The sequence below is a fragment of the Triturus cristatus genome, chromosome 4_2, assembly GCF_964204655.1.
Source record: "Triturus cristatus chromosome 4_2, aTriCri1.1, whole genome shotgun sequence".
NCBI classification, from domain to species: Eukaryota; Metazoa; Chordata; class Amphibia; order Caudata; family Salamandridae; genus Triturus; species Triturus cristatus.
In genome coordinates, this window is record NC_140586.1 from 737,514,870 (window position 1) to 737,532,906 (window position 18,037).

The 18,037-nt window shown below is 46.4% G+C and overlaps 1 protein-coding gene across 9 annotated transcripts in view; it reads right to left on the reverse strand.

Annotated features, from left to right (window-relative positions):
• The window catches only part of OSBPL9 (oxysterol binding protein like 9), a 1,355,357-nt gene that overhangs the window by 1,076,008 nt on the left and 261,312 nt on the right, over positions 1 to 18,037 (reverse strand). For 8 of the 9 annotated variants that reach the window (XM_085602637.1, XM_085602632.1, XM_085602635.1 and 5 more), the window contains one exon: positions 12,276 to 12,354. The exons of the other annotated variant lie outside the window; for it this stretch is intronic. In XM_085602637.1, coding sequence (XP_085458763.1) covers positions 12,276 to 12,354 — 79 coding nt within the window. The remainder of the gene's footprint in view (positions 1 to 12,275; positions 12,355 to 18,037) is intronic. 9 annotated transcript variants of the gene reach the window in all.

An 18,037-nucleotide genomic window follows, 5' to 3' on the forward strand; every position in this document is an offset into this window, starting at 1 on the left:
GGGCGAGATGATAGAGCCTTGAGGGGCCCCTGCTTTTGAGGTGTATGGTTTGGACGAAAAAGGCGGGGTATGGATGACATTAGTTCTGTTTCGAAGGTAGGATGCGATCCAGTCAAGAGCAGTTCTCTCTATGTCGGCCTCATAGATTCTTTGTTTCAGAGTGTCATGGTCAACCGTTTCAAAGGCAGCTAAGAGGTCTAAGAGGAGTAGCGCAGCAGGCCCGTTGCGGTCTACTGTATTCTTCAGGTCATCCCAGATGGCAAGGAGGGCAGATTCAGTGCCTCTTCCCAGACCGAATCCTGTTTAGAAGTCTGAAAGTACGTCATTCTCTTCAATGAATTGTGACATCTGGGCGAACGCTGCTCTTTCTATCAGTTTGCCCAGGAAAGGTCCATTTGTAATGGGTCTGTAGTTGTCAGGGTTCAGCGGGTCCAGGTTTGTTTTCTTCAGTAAAGGGCGTAGGTGTGACTTTTTGAGTTCTTCTGGAAATATTCCGGTAGTTAAGGAATCGTTGATGGTTCTTCTTACTGGAGTGGCTATCTATCATGAGAATATGTATGGCACTGTAAACAAGCACTGTATGCTCTTTTGTTGGATTTTGTGCGTTGCTGAAACTAATAAAATACAGTAAAAAAAAAAATCAATTATCATCAGGACCATGACCCTAATTGGGGGAAGAGAGATAAATATATATGTAGCATTAGCAGCAAGAAAGACACTCACAAAGTAACCCACAGTGGTGAACTTCCCATCATGGTAACGCCATTAGACTAAAGTCTGGCATTTCTGTACATTAAACACTTAAATGACCCTAACAAATGGCACACAAATAAATCCAGTGTTTGTAAAGCGTGAACTAATCACCCCAAAGGCGCTGGGGACTGTCAGGGAGATTAAGTGAGCTATTGCCCGGAGTCACATGATGCTGAGCGGAGCAGCCACCGGTGCAGGGAATCGAACCGGGAGCCCCGTGGTCTGGAGTCAGCCACTCTGGCCGCTGCGCCACCTCTCTCCCTGTGATATAAATACACTCATTCACAACATGCATGCACAGGTGAAAACCGCGCACATAGGTATGGAGACTACATAAAACAGCCCAGAATTAATCCATTACCTTATGTTTAGAGGCAGATTGCCTCACGATCTGTTCAGGGTGGACGCCTCCTGTAGTCACACTCATTTGGGTTAGATCATTTTTTTAATACAATGTGAGGAGAGAGAGAATGTTAACAAGAAAAATGTAAAACCGCAATGTCCTACTGTGTTCGCTAGCATACCTCTCAAGAATATTAAATGCAGGCTCATATGTGCAGTTTCCCTATTGCTTTCATAACATTTAACTCACTGCGTCAAGGTAGAAAGTCCGCGTTGGTCCTACAGTGCCCCATGCAACAGCCAACTCGTACCGTCAGAGTGGTCTGCACAGCTGCTGATATTTAAAGAAAAAAGGGGCTGTACCCCTTCTCCTTATTTACGGTTACCTATTCTTCAATGTTCTGCACCTGCTTGGGACCGAGAGAGAGGTAAACTCCGGAGACGGAGCAGGACGTCCCCACACACTGGAAGCATACGTGTGTAGGGATTAAGTCCCAGGAGCGGACTCGTGGTCCCAGGATGTGGGATCATGTTTGTCAGAACCCCCTCTGGAAATCAGGGCAAAAGAAATGCTGATTCAGAAGAGGAGGGATTGCTGCCTCCTCGATGAAGTCCTGTACTAGATGTGACATGAATTACTATACGAGTAGCACGTCTATTTTGTGGTTGAAACCCAGTTCACAATCCAACCAGTGCAATTCTGGAAACTTAAGTCGTTCCCAAAAAAATGCTCTCTGTAGAGATAGGGGCCTGAGGGTCCCATCATCAAGTGAGTATGAAACAAGGATTTGTTTTTGTTTTTTTACACAACAAATCGGATTATTTGAGCTGCAAGTTACATAGCAAGACAGGTATGAGAGCAATTATTTATGCAAAAAGGAGACACCTCTGTTTTTGGTACCATTAAAAACATCAAATGATGTGGGCTGTTAATTACACAGCCAGGAGAGGCACAAGGAAGGAAGGTACTGAGTTTTCAGAATGGGTCGATAGTTTGGACCCCTTTTTGAGATTCACCATGAATATGAGTAACACAGAAATGCCCTTCTTGGACCTACGGATACATGAAGAGAGCATTCTGAAAACGGAGGTTTATTGTAAACCCACGGACAAAAACAGCCTTATACAATTTGAGAGCCATCACCCCCAAGCACGGAGGGAAGGCTTACCCATAGGACAATTCCTAAGACTCAGACGCAACTGTACTGAGATTGTGAAATACAGAGAACATGCGTCAATACTCAGTAAGAAATTACGTGTGCGGAATAACCCATAGAGAACTATCAACAGGGCGAAAAAGAGAGTCATTAACAAAAATATGGAGGATTTGTTGGGCAGAAATAAAAATCATAGTGAACTCAAGATCTTTCTGTGTGACAACCTTTACTCCAATCTCAAACTCAGTCACAAATTTGGTGAAAAAACACTGGGGCATCCTGAACCGGGGGAATCTGAAGTTCACACACCCTACGTTCTTCTTTAAGCGGAGTAAAAGCTTACGGAATACCGTGGTACAAAAACACCCAAAAAGGAAGTGAACAGATACCCAAATTAGACTAGCTGATCCCCCTCCCCGGCGGGATTTCCTCCATGCGGTGGGTGTGGTGTATGCAAGTTCACAAAAAAATGCAAATCGATCGATTTGAGACTGGCCACACCCTGGACTTTAAAACACTTGACAAAACTCTAGTCATGTGATATATGTCCGGAGATGTCATTGCAGGCTCCTGTATATTGGGATGACTACTAGGAAAATATGTGTACGGATAACAAAACATAGGAAAACAATAAGATATAGAATAGACAATACTAAACTGACCAGACTCTATATTGACCAACAATACAATGTAGATGATATTGAATGGTACATAATCAAAAAACTGAAACAAAGGCGCACAGACATGAGCAAAGCACTGTTAAAATATGAGCAGTGCTGGGTATTTCGCCTCCATACTGACAATTAATCAATCAATAAGGCATTTGCTAAGCGCGACAACTCACCCATAAGGGTCTTAAGGAGCTGACACCCAGGGGCTGAACGATGAAATCCCATGGGGCTCTTTGGGTAAATAAAGCTTGTATGATAGGCTCATGGTCGGGCTCATTATGACCGTTCTGTTTCCTTATTATATATAATTGTTTCCCCCTTTGTTTTTAATTGTATTAAACACAGAGGTAGTAACTGTAAGCACACTACTAGGTCTGATCGTAGATATGGTTTTGCCCCACACTGTTATTTTTAGCTCACACCATCTGACTGAATATATAGTTTGTGCCCCTGGCTGTGTAACTAATAGCCAACATCATTTGATGTTTTTAATGGTACTAAAAACAACAGGGAGCACACCGAATCCGTGTGTTTGTCCCCTAATTGCATAAATAATTGCTCTTATACCTGTCTTACTATGTAACTTGCAGCTCACATAATCTGATGTGTCGTGTAACAACAGAAAAACCCTTTCTCATACTCACTTGATGATGGAACACCACAGGCACCTACTTCTACAGAGGGACCATTTTGGGGGGGAATTACTTCATTTTCCAGAATTCCACAAGTTGGATTGTGAGCTGCGTTTCAACTACAAAATCGAAGTGCTATGCATATAGTAACACAGTGACCTCTACTACGGTACTTCATCGAGGAGGCAGGAATCCCTCCTCTTCTGAATCAGCATTTCCTGTGCCCAGATTCAACAAGCATGATTCCACATCCTGGGACCACAAGCCCGTTCCTAGAACTTAGTCCCTCCACATGTATGCTCCTGGCAGGTGGGACCTGTCCTGCTCAGTCTCCAGGGCTTACCTTGCTCTCAGTCTCACGCAGGTGCCGAACATTGAAGAATAGGTAACGGCAATCAGTATAAGGCGTACTCATTTCTTATGGTTCAAATTCATATTCAGCCTTGGCCCATTGCCCAGGTTTCATCATTGTTTATGTCTTTAGGTACTTTATTTCCTGGTGCAGAACTATCTTACCTGCCCCTGTATCAACACCCTGTACTTACCCCAGGCTCCTCGCTTTGCACCGCCGCATAGGTTTGTTTTCCCTACATTTCTTTATTTATACTTTCATCTAGTTCTTGTTCCTTTACCTTGGACTGCTAAGGTTTTATTTCACCATGCCATATCGGGTCTGGGCTTTGGACTATCTTTTATCGCTTCCCGCATGGTGGCCCACATTTATTTTAGGTGATGGTTTTCCTTCACGATCAATTTTTGAGTCGCTTGCTCCTGTTGACTGTTTTAGCCTCTTTTTAGACAACTGTTTTTGACCTAGTGTTTATTTGTCCCCACAGTCGGTTTTTTCAGAGCCCTGTTCTTTTCACAATGTGTACTACTAATGTGGATGGTGACAATATGCCCACCAATTAAATTCAGGAAAACTGCGCCCTGATGAAGGAAATTTCAAGCAGTGGCATTTCCGAAACGCACGTCGGCGCTTTTCAAATGTGATGCACATCTTATGTATTTCTGTATAATGTAATTTTTTTGTATTTCCTTTTTCTCTTTTGATGTATTGATGTTCATATTGTTTTTCTCCATGTCCAGTTGAGTTGGTTATTTGTACAGTTTGGCTAATATTTGTTCTCTTCATCCCAGGGCTCTCATGCTCTTGTTGTGATTATCTGCTTAATGTATATTTGAATGTTGTTATCTATTAATCTTTGTTCACATTAATGTACTAAACAGATCTTTTTTTTTTTAATCTTTCTCTAAAAAAAAGAAATGAATTTTGATAAAATGATGAATAAACAACTGTAAAATTAACTTATTCTGTGGGTGACAACTTTGTATTTTGGAGTCATTGCCCATTTATATAAATTGCAGGGGGGGTTCCCTTGTGTTTTTTATTGTACTGCCCCTTTCTCCTTTAAATAGCAGCAACTGTGGGGACCACTCTGTCAGTACCAGTCGACTGTTGCATGGGGCACGGTAGGACTAACGCGGACGCTCTACCTTGACGCAGTAAGTTAAATGTCAAGAGAGCAATCAAGAAACGGCACATATGATACCGCTTTTATAATTTTTGCGGGGTATGCTAGCGAATGCAGTAGGACAATGTGGTTTCTAATTTTTCTTGTTACCATCCTCCCCCTCTCCTCACATTGTATCAAATATATGATCACACCAATGCAGGAGACATCCACCCTGAAGAGACCATAAGGCAATCTGCCGCTAAACATTAGGTAATGGAATCACTTTGGGCTGTTTGATGGAGTCCCTACACCCACATGTGTTTTTTTCACCTGTGCATTCATGTCGCGAATAAGTGTATTTATATCAGTGTGTCACATTTGTTAGTGTCTTTTACATTTTTAATGTACAAAAACATCAGTATACAGTCTGATGACATTACCATGACGGGAAATTCACCATTGTAGGTTACTTTAAGAGCGTCTCTCGTGCTGCTACTGCCACATATAGGTTTGTTATTTCTCTTCCCCCAACTAGGTTAATGGTCCTGATGAAAATTACACGTCCTCTGCACTATTAATATATCGGTGTAGGGTCACCATGATTGTCCCCGATGAATTCCTGAGACTGTGTAGCTCATGATAGATAGGGCAGAAACACGTTGGCAAGGTAAGTCAGTGGTACAGGATGGTCATTGTAACCATATATGTCCTCTGACAATACCTTTTGCTTTTTTTAAACAAGCCTAGGAAACCACCAGAATAAAAAATACTTTGTTTTTAAACCTAAGGCTTTCTTATTTATTGAGCTGGATCCAAGTTTTTATCCAGAAAAAAATAAGTAATTTCTAAGAACTTCCTCATGTGAGCCCCACCCTGGGGTCGAGTCCACCCTGGTAGTACCACCTTACCAGTGTCGGACAAGGTGGCAAATGATGAAGCATGTCACATTACCCGAGTGAGCCTATCTCATCCAATTCTTGGAATTTCCCCCATTTTTTCCTGGAGGGAGAGCAGCAGTAGGTGATTAGATTGACATTATGACCGGTGTGTTGAACCCGCTGGCTCTGTTGAACACAGACTATAAAATCCTTGCATCCACCCTAGCCAAGCGTATCGCCCTGTTTGTACCGACACTGGTACATGCTGATCAGAATGGATTTGTTCCTAACAGAAGCACCTCCCTAAATATTCGTAGACTGTTTAGGGTTCAGAAATATGCAGCGGAGAACTGGCCTAGATCTGGCTGTCTAATACTGGACCTGGAGAAGGCCTTTGACTCGCTGGAGTGTCCCTATCTTGCAGCAGTCTTGCGTAAGTATGAGCTGGGTGATGACGATTTACAGTTGGTGCAGCTATTATATCAACGCCCAACAGAGAGGGCCCGCACGGGTAGGCTCCTATTAGACGAAATAACGGTGAGACGAGGAACCAGACAAGGGTGCCCCTTGTCTCCGTTGCTATTTTCTCTAGCTATGGAACCTCTGGCGGCGCTCCTCCGAGAGGGTGGCGCGGATTGGGGCATCCCCTTGAGCGATGGACTTCACACAGTGTCCCTATATGCAGACGACTTGTTATTATATATAAGAGATCTGCATGCTGTGCCACCGGCGATATCAGCATTGTTCCGCAGCTTCGAAGCGGTGTCGGGCCTCAGGGTAAACTGGGCTAAGTCAGGCGCCTACTCTTTCTGTGAGGACGTGACCGAGACAGACAATCATTAATGGGATTGCGCTCGACTGGTATACGACCACGTTCAGATACCTAGGTATATATATCTACAGGTCCCCAGTAGACATACTGGAGGGTAATCTGGTTCGCGCCATCTCCTCAATAAGAGCACAGATGCAATTCTGGAGGACACTACCGCTCAATGTGATGAGCCGCATCACCTTAACTAAAATGATAGTACTACCCAGGCTATTGTATTATTTTGCGAACCTTCCGGTATATGTTCCAGTGAGACTTTTTAGGGACTTGGAGGGGTTAACCCGAGGCTTGATCTGGAATGCGGGGCGCCCTAGGATTGCTTTACAGTAACTGTATGCACCCTCGGAAAGTGGAGGATTGGCAGTACCTTATCTGGAACTTTATTACTTAGCCGCATAATTACAGTGGGTCGCGAAGTGGCTAAGTGGAAAAAATCTGGCGGACACGGCGACCGAGACAACAGTCTGGACGCAGACCCAGATATGCGGATTGTTTCACCCGCTGGCGAAAATTCCCCGCCCGACACAGATACATGTTGAGTTGGCTCACAGATGTTATAAGAGAAGCCTTCAGCTCACAAAAGACACACTCCCCTATGCCCCGACGCTACCACTCATAGGGACACCTAGAGGTAGGGATCCTATTACAGACAAGACATTGACGCCCTGGACTGAGGCGGGAGTGGAGACACTGGGAGATTTGAATGCGGATGGCACCTTGTTGCCTTTTGCGACACTAACAGTAGATACTGGATTACCAGCGGGCCAATTTCTCCTATATGCAACCATTACGCGTACGTTTACACTAGCATGGGGAGATATGACTAATGAGCCACTGACACATCAACTATTGCAGTACCTGCATGTAATGGGGAGGGGTCGCATGTGATACATTGGCTGGTACAGGCCCTGCTCATTCATGTACTGAAGCCGCTGCAGAGACTTCGCACATATTGGACTGAGGACAGAGGCCGTCCCTGGACTGATAAAGAGTGGGAACGGGTTCTAGCCAGTGCCACACATATACCACGCAATTCACGATTCAAACTCATAAAAACGTACATATTACACAGGACGTACCTCTCACCAGATAAAATTAATAAATATTTGAATATTAACACTTCCGAATGCCCAAGGTGCCGCCTCCTAGGTGCTAACCTACTACATATGCTGTGGTCTTGCCCTCTGCTTTTAACTTATTGGCGCGCGATATCAGAAACACTCAATACCTGCACCAACACAGCGGTACATACCACGTGGGAGGTCAGTATCCTGGGGTTTTATAAAAGAAATAAGGTCAATAAAGCGAGCTCCAGATTTCGAGACCTAGGCCTCATAACAGCGAAAGGACTTATAACTAAGAGATGGAAGCACAAGGATCCACCTGAGGTATTACATTGGGTGACGTCCCTTGAAGTATGGGCACAGGCGGAGGGCACCACCTTACACAGGGAAGAAACGGCAGGGTTGCGAAAGTATCCCATTGCACAGACCTGAGATGATATGCTCAGAACTCTCACGCGATCCAATACCACTCTGCAGGCACCTCCCACACAGCAGGCGGGACCTAGCGCCTGACATGTCACCTAGAAGTAGAAGACGTGCTGCATCCGTATGCTATCCCAACCGCAGCTGTTGGGTCAGATACAGACCTCACATTCCTTAAAGATGCTAAATGGAAGCGTATGTAACCCTAACAACCATACACCCGAATAGAAAACAGGAGCGGCGGCCCGCGTTCATTACCTGCACACTAGCCTAGACATGACTGCACCCAAATGGTACACTAGGCACTGGATTCATCTTCCCTCAGTCAATTGATGTCTCTTTTTGTTTTGACTTATTATTTGTTGTTAAAAGATGTGGTTGAAATATTATAAAAGAAGGTATCTAATGAACAGGTACGGCATTTATATATATATGGATCTGTTTGTCCATGAAGCATTATATGATGCAATTCAAGAGTTGAGTTCAAATATGACATTCTCCTATAAGCATTGCTGTTTTCTCGCATTACTGACCGCTGTTATGAAAAAGCACAAACACTTTTATTCTGGCCCTCGATTGGAGATGACAGAATATGCAGGCCGTGGGTGCCCAGGGCGATTAATAACTGCATGAGCATTCTTATACTGTGGGCACGAACAACACCATGAGTATAAGAAGGAAATGCTTTGATCTCTCGCACAGTGTCATAAAACAAGTGATGTTATTACAAATGCGATACCTATCGATGCTTGAAAACTTATGTAATGGAAAAGATCAAATGTAATAATAAAGAATTTTTAATTTTTTTTAATTGAAAGGTGTGTTGAAAAAACTATTATAAATACAAGTCAAGAGTTTCACGCCAATTGTTGTGTTGTGATGGGTCATTAAAGGCAGGCGTGAACCACGCCAATTGTTGTGTTGTGATGGGTCATTAAAGGCAGACGTGAACCACGCCAATTGTTGTGTTGTGATGGGTCATTAAAGGCAGGCGTGAACCCAGAAGTGTCTTTGTCTCTCTCTCTGTGTTGTATGATAACCCTCATGTATCACAAATAACAGACCAGAATTGCTTATGGGTCACCCTTATACCTAAAAAAAAACAATGACTACCTTCCTCAAAGAACCACTCTGTACCAAAATGGACAGCAACCCAATGGCTCAAGGGATCTGCTGCATACAGCTTGAGTATCCCAACATAGTTCAAACTTGCAAGTCCCGACCATCACGAAGTTAGCAATCTAAGTAAGATCCAATTGATACATAAAGGAGAACCACAGCACAGACAATCCAGGTCTTTGCGTTTCCTCTTCTCCTCACCTATCCTGCTATCCCCAATTCACACGTCCATTAGAGAGTGGTCCTCTCAAATGATGCAATCAACAAGAGAAACAAAGTGAAAAGTATAATACAAAACGTAAACATAACTCGGAATATGCTGAGAAAACTAGAACAGCAAGCTAACACCAATTTGAATTTGTGCATCTATCACTCAAAATCCATCCTCCATCACCCTGCTAGACACTATATCCCACGACATGAAAAGCGCACCACTCCGGTTACTCACAGACATCAAAATGATGCTCATGTAATTAAAAAACAAATTAAAAACACCACACACTCCCTCACAGTGTAGGGTGCTACCCATCCGATAATGTGCTCTGGTGCCCTGCAATAGGGTATGAAGTGCTATGTAAATGACATAATACAATACAATAGCATGCAAACGTGAGAACACATGGATCTGTACGGATGTGCTAAGCAGGAATGCTGAGCTAACTGGAAAAAATATCTTTACTGAGAATGTTAATGATGAATGGTAATTGGAGGGGACCCATATTAGGCACAACAAATCTGGGAGGCCTCATACCCTTTTGGGTCTTATACTGACGAATAGATGGTGGGTGAAGGCGAGGAAAAGATTAGGTGCACTCATGGCCAACAGCTCATTACCAGGCCATATCCACCTGCCACTCCTCACACATGTAGCTGGCGTGTGGGGAAGAAAAAGTTGTAAGGGGTGGTTGAAGGGCTAGCAAGCTCAGCCCTCTACTACAGTTTCATTTCACACCAGCCACAAAGCCGATGCCTGGACTGTAGGGCTAGGACGTGAAATAGAATAGGATTGCGTTCAATCTATGTCTCTCGTCTCCTACCTTAAGGTCATCACATTTTGTTTATCGGCGGTTAGGAGAAGAGGGCGGGCATATGGATTGGGTTGGCGTATGACTATCTTTCCTCTTCTCACAACCCCTCTAAGGGAAGGAGAACAAGGACAGAGGGGATGAAACTGAAGTTGAGAATTGTTTATGTGCAGAATAAAAGTACATGGATGGATTTCTCTGTGGCCTTGCGGTTGTTCTTCAAATAAACAGAGGGCTGGCACTTACATAGTTCTAAAAATAAATACTGGGAGGACTGCAAGGATTATGTGTATGTGGAGGCCAAATATTCAGTGTACTCCCATGCAGGCTTGTTATGCCCACAGTTAAAGATTCCCAGGGGAGGAAGAATTTACCAGCAACTCCTTCCCCTAACTCGACCTAATATTTTTTTCTGAAAAGATCTAACAGGAGGACAAATTTATAGAAAATCTAAAAGAAAACGAAGGAAATGCATATTCAGTGGCACCATCTCAATCCACGAATGGCATGTTCTTCGATGCACATAATGAGCTAAACTTAATCAATGTACATATAGGCAAGGTATTTGAGAGTCAGACTCACAAGGACACCTAAAGATAAAATAAAAATGCACCGAGTTTTGTTAATAAAGAGAGCTTTTCGTTGCACCTAAGTATATAAAATACAAGGCGGTTGCTGCTTTCAAATAGATGGTTCCCAAGAAACTGCTGACAGGAGGAATTCCAAACTCCAGGCAGCCCATTAATCTTGTCGCATTTTCATTAAAGCAATTTTATGCGGTTGGAAACTTGCAACAAGCACAGAATTTTCGACTTAGCACAATCAATGATTTCCATCAGTCAGACGGTCCACTTTACTTAGCAGACTGAGGCAGCACATATGCAGCACCTTCATAAAGATGTATATGTGCCTGCAGTGGACAAGATTAAATAATGGTCGCATGCCACTGCAGTGGGTGATTTACGGTTAATTTAATGATGCGAAATGCAGGTTTGTTCTTACACAGGATACTAAAGGGGGTAGAGCTCCACACAAGGTACACAAAGATAACATTCATTAACAGCAAGCGGACAGTAGCAAAAAACCCGGCAACGTAAATTGTTAATTAATTACTTGTTGGAATGAAGTTATTCATATTAATTTTCAATTTAGCCGTGCATGACTGATAGATCGTCACAAATTCAAAAATCCCTCACCTATAGCTCTGTGCAACTCTATACTTCGCTAGAGAGGGGAACAAACAACATGAATGCACTTTGAAATGGCAGAAAGAGGCAGGGTATGGGGACCGGGCATCTCTGACAGGGCTGCAGGTTGGGGTGTTCCAAGGTAACATGCAGAACATTACCTCACCCTTTCTACCCGTCAGCCACAGCATGCAGTCCCGGAACATAGCGGTGACAGGTGCCATTGGATGAAGTGAGTAGGTGAAGACAAGGGAATGAATGGTAGATGAGTGATGGCAGGACATGCAGACACAGGGCGGCGGAGTGAAAGCCCAGCTGCAATCCGAGTCACAACGCGGCTGGTCTCCCGTCCAAACCACAGAGTAAATCTGGTTTTATAAACACGCAAAGCCGCCACCTTTTCAACAGCCTTGCGACTGTCTCCATTCATGCAAGTAAAACGAGTACCGTCGCCACTGAAGAGTAGTCATAGTATGTGAATACAACCCTCAGCAGCGGCAGCAGTTACAGTAGTCCACCTTCCTTTCATATCTGCGTTACATTTGTAATCTCGGAACCCTCGCGCGCGCAGCTGCAGCTTTGGGAATCAAGAATGACCCTCGCGTGCGTGCGTGCGTGCGTGCGCGTGCCAGCCAGCCGGCTGGAGGCTCGAACCGCATCTGTGGAAAGACATCACATCGCAGCAGGACATGAACACGGTACATGCTGTGTACGAAAGAAACCCCGCCGCGAGCTCACCCTGGAAGTGGAAGGTCTTCTGATCAACAGTGATGGTGAAGGTGCTGTCGTCCTCGTCGTCTATGCCAATCACAGCACCCTGCGAATCAAAGAAGAGACCCTGGTCAGCAGCAGCCACTGACAGCAGCAGCACACACAGCATCTACCCCCGCACCACTGCACCGGGAGAGAGACCCGGGGCCGCTGCAGGCCAACCAGGAAGTGACTGAAGAAACTGCACTGCTTCACTCCTGGCACCATGTAATTCACCCACTTCCCAAAGTAACAAGTACTGCCAACGCCAAGAGGTCTGTCTTGGTTTTTTAATTAAAAGTGCTTCTTCAGTGACCGGCCAGTTTGTGTATGAGCTTGTGTGGATGGATGAGAGGTGGATGCATGTGAGGGCGAGTCTGTGATTGGGGAGAGGGGTTTGTGAGTAACTCAATGCAGGGGTGAGAGTTCTACTAGAACGAGAGGCGGAAGGAGACTGCTCGACATGCAGGGGCGACCAAGTGAGCTGCAGCAGGATGAAGGGTGGCGGAGAAGGACGGCACGAGGCGGAGAAGGATGGCACGAGGTGCAGAGAATAAAAGCAGCGTGCAAGGGAACAGGAGACTGGAAGACATGCAGGGGGCATCCAAGTGAGAGCTGCAGCAGGATGACATGAAGTGCAGAGAATAAAAAAACTGCAAGTGCAGAGAACAGGGGGATGAGAGAATGGCAGATATGCAGGTGCTCAACGTGAAAGGCGCAGCAGAAGTGCACGATGTACAGAAGAATGGCACGAGGGGGCAGCAGATTGGCAGACATGCACGTACAGCAAAGTGGTACAGCGGAATGGCACGAGGTACAGAAAAATGAAAATAGGTGCAGCAGATTGGCAGACATGCACGTACAGCAAAGAGGTACAGAGGAATGGCACGAGGTACAGAGGAAGGGCACGAGGTACAGAGGAAGGGCACGAGGGTGAAGCAGAATGGCAGACATGCACGTACAGCACAGAGGTACAGAGGAAGGGCACGAGGTGCAGCAGAATGGCAGACATGCACGTTCAGCAAAGAGGTACAGAGGAATGACACGAGGGTGAAGCAGAATGGCAGACATGCACGTACAGCAAAGAGGTACAGAGGAAGAGCACAGGTACAGAAGAATTGCACGAGGGTGCAGCAGAATAGCAGACATGCACGTACAGGAAAGTGGTACAGAGGAAGGGCACGAGGTGCAGAAGAATGGCACGAGGTGCAACAGAATAGCAGACATGCACGTACAGCAAAGAGGTACAGAGGAAGAGCACAGGTACAGAAGAATGGCACGAGGGTGCAAGCAGAATGGCAGACATGCACGCACAGCAAAGAGGTACAGAGGAAGAGCACAGGTACAGAAGAATGGCACGAGGGTGCAGCAGAATGGCAGACATGCACGTACAGCAAAGAGGTACAGAGGGGAGGGCACAAGGTACAGAAGAATGACACCTGGTGCAGCAGAATGGCAGACATGCACGTATAGCAAAGAGGTACAGAGGAATGGCACGAGGTGCAGCAGAATGACACAAGTTGCAGCAGAATAGCAGACATGCACGTACAGCAAAGAGGTACAGAGGAAGGGCACAAGGTACAGAAGAATGACACGAGGTGCAGCAGAATAGCAGACATGCACGTACAGCAAAGAGGTACAGAGGAATGGCACGAGGTGCAGCAGAATGACACGAGGTGCAGCAGAATGGCAGACATGCACGTACAGCAAAGAGGTACAGAGGAATGGCACGAGGTACAGAAGAATGACGGGTGGTGCAGCAGAATGGCAGACATGCACGTACAGCAAAGAGGTACAGAGGAAGGGCACGAGGTACAGAAGAATGACACGAGGTGCAGCAGAATAGCAGACATGCACGTACAGCAAAGAGGTACAGAGGAATGGCACGAGGTGCAGCAGAATGACACGGGGTGCAGCAGAATGGCAGACATGCCCGTACGGCAAAGAGGTACAGAGGAAGGGCATGAGGTGCAGAAGAATGACACGGGGGTGCAGCAGAATGGCAGACATGCACGTACAGCAAAGAGGTACAGAGGAAGAGCACAGGTACAGAAGAATGGCACAAGGGTGCAGCAGAATGGCAGACATGCACGCACAGCAAAGAGGTACAGAGGAAGAGCACAGGTACAGAAGAATGGCATGAGGGTGCAGCAGAATGGCAGACATGCACGTATAGCAAAGAGGTACAGAGGAAGGGCACGAGGTACAGAAGAATGACACGTGGTGCAACAGAATGGCAGACATGCACGTACAGCAAAGAGGTACAGAGGAAGGGCACGAGGTACAGAAGAATGACACGAGGTGCAACAGAATAGCAGACATGCACGTACAGCAAAGAGGTACAGAGAAAGAGCACAGGTACAGAAAAATGACACGAGGTGCAGCAGAATAGCAGACATGCACGCACAGCAAAGAGGTACAGAGGGAGGGCACAAGGTACAGAAGAATGACACCTGGTGCAGCAGAATGGCAGACATGCACGTACAGCAAAGAGGTACAGAGAAATGGCACGAGGTGCAGCAGAATGACACGAGGTGCAGCAGAATGGCAGACATGCACGTACGGCTAAGAGGTACAGAGGAAGGGCATGAGGTGCAGAAGAATGACACGAGGGTGCAGAAGAATGACACGAGGGTGCAGCAGAATGGCAGACATGCACGTACAGCAAAGAGGTACAGAGGAAGAGCACAGGTACAGAAGAATGGCACGAGGGTGCAGCAGAATGGCAGACATGCACGCACAGCAAAGAGGTACAGAGGAAGGGCACGAGGCACAGAAGAATGACACGAGGTGCAACAGAATAGCAGACATGCACGTACAGCAAAGAGGTACAGAGGAAGAGCACAGGTACAGAAGAATGACACGAGGTGCAGCAGAATAGCAGACATGCACGTACAGCAAAGAGGTACAGAGGGAGGGCACAAGGTACAGAAGAATGACACCTGGTGCAGCAGAATAGCAGACATGCACGTACAGCAAAGAGGTACAGAGGTAGGGCACGAGGTACAGAAGAATGACAAGAGGTGCAGCAGAATAGCAGACATGCACGTTCAGCAAAGAGGTACAGAGGAATGGCACGAGGTGCAGCAGAATGACACGAGGTGCAGCAGAATGGCAGACATGCACGTACAGCAAAGAGGTACAGAGGAAGGACATGAGGTACAGAAGAATGACACGAGGTGCAGCAGAATGGCAGACATGCACGTACAGCACAGAGGAAGGGCACGAGGTACAGAAGAATGACATGTGGTGCAGCAGAATGGCAGACATGCACGTACAGCAAAGAGGTACATAGGAAGGGCACGAGGTACAGAAGAATGACACGAGGTGCAGCAGAATAGCAGACATGCACGTTCAGCAAAGAGGAATGGCACGAGGTGCAGCAGAATGGCAGACATGCACGTACAGCAAAGAGGTAAAGAGGAAGGGCACGAGGTACAGAAGAATGACACGAGGTGCAGCAGAATAGCAGACATGCACATTCAGCAAAGAGGTACAGAGGAATGGCACGAGGTGCAGCAGAATGGCACGAGGTGCAGCAGAATGGCAGACATGCACGTACAGGAAAGTGGTACAGAGGAAGGGCACGAGGTACAGAAGAATGGCACGAGGGTGCAGCAGAATGGCAGACATGCACGTACAGCAAAGCGGTACAGAGGAAGGGCACGAGGTACAGAAGAATGACACGAAGGTGCAACAGAATGGCAGACATGCACGTACAGCAAAGAGGTACAGAGGAAGAGCACAGGTACAGAAGAATGGCACGAGGGTGCAGCAGAATGGCAGACATGCACGTACAGCAAAGAGGTACAGAGGAAGAGCACAGGTACAGAAGAATTGCACGAGGGTGCAGCAGAATGGCAGACATGCACGTACAGCAAAGAGGTACAGAGGAAGAGCACAGGTACAGAAGAATGGCACGAGGGTGCAGCAGAATGGCAGACATGCACGCACAGCAAAGAGGTACAGAGGAAGGGCACGAGGCACAGAAGAATGACACGAGGTGCAACAGAATAGCAGACATGCACGTACAGCAAAGAGGTACAGAGGAAGAGCACAGGTACAGAAGAATGACACGAGGTGCAGCAGAATAGCAGACATGCACGTACAGCAAAGAGGTACAGAGGGAGGGCACAAGGTACAGAAGAATGACACCTGGTGCAGCAGAATAGCAGACATGCACGTACAGCAAAGAGGTACAGAGGTAGGGCACGAGGTACAGAAGAATGACACGAGGTGCAGCAGAATAGCAGACATGCACGTTCAGCAAAGAGGTACAGAGGAATGGCACAAGGTGCAGCAGAATGACACGAGGTGCAGCAGAATGGCAGACATGCACGTACAGCAAAGAGGTACAGAGGAAGGACATGAGGTACAGAAGAATGACACGAGGTGCAGCAGAATAGCAGACATGCATGTTCAGCAAAGAGGAATGGCACGAGGTGCAGCAGAATGGCAGACATGCACGTACAGCACAGAGGAAGGGCACGAGGTACAGAAGAATGACATGTGGTGCAGCAGAATGGCAGACATGCACGTACAGCAAAGAGGTACATAGGAAGGGCACGAGGTACAGAAGAATGACACGAGGTGCAGCAGAATAGCAGACATGCACGTTCAGCAAAGAGGAATGGCACGAGGTGCAGCAGAATGGCAGACATGCACGTACAGCAAAGAGGTACAGAGGAAGGGCACGAGGTACAGAAGAATGACACGAGGTGCAGCAGAATAGCAGACATGCACATTCAGCAAAGAGGTACAGAGGAATGGCACGAGGTGCAGCAGAATGGCACGAGGTACAGAAGAATGACACGAGGGTGAAGCAGATTGGCAGACATGCAAGTACAGCAAAGAGGTACAGAGGAATGGTACGAGGTACAGAAGAATGACACGAGGTGCAGCAGAATGGCAGACATGCACGTACAGGAAAGTGGTACAGAGGAAGGGCACGAGGTACAGAAGAATGGCACGAGGGTGCAGCAGAATGGCAGACATGCACGTACAGCAAAGCGGTACAGAGGAAGGGCACGAGGTACAGAAGAATGACACGAAGGTGCAACAGAATGGCAGACATGCACGTACAGCAAAGAGGTACAGAGGAAGAGCACAGGTACAGAAGAATGGCACGAGGGTGCAGCAGAATGGCAGACATGCACGTACAGCAAAGAGGTACAGAGGAAGAGCACAGGTACAGAAGAATTGCACGAGGGTGCAGCAGAATGGCAGACATGCACGTACAGCAAAGAGGTACAGAGGAAGGGCACGAGGTACAGAAGAATGACACGACGTGCAGCAGAATGGCAGACATGCACGTACAGCAAAGAGGTACAGAGGAAGGGCACGAGGTACAGAAGAATGACACGAGGTGCAGCAGAATAGCAGACATGCACGTTCAGCAGAGAGGAATGGCACGAGGTGCAGCAGAATGGCAGTCATGCACGTTCAGCAAAGAGGTACAGAGGAATGGCACGAGGTACAGAAGAATGAGATGAAGGTGTGGTAGAAGGAAAAAACCCATGTCAGAATATTTCTGGCAGACATGTTATGTGCCTCTTGCATTGGGACTGTCCATGGTTGATTGTAGTCCCTACAACATACTTTGAGGACCACTTTTGTGACTGCTTCTGAACCAATTAAAAATGATCTTTTATCGTTACTGTATAATGCATTTTATGGAATGACAGGAGACAATATTTGAAGCAACTTCAGGATATCCCGCAATTCCCCTTTGTACATTGCTCGCATTCTCA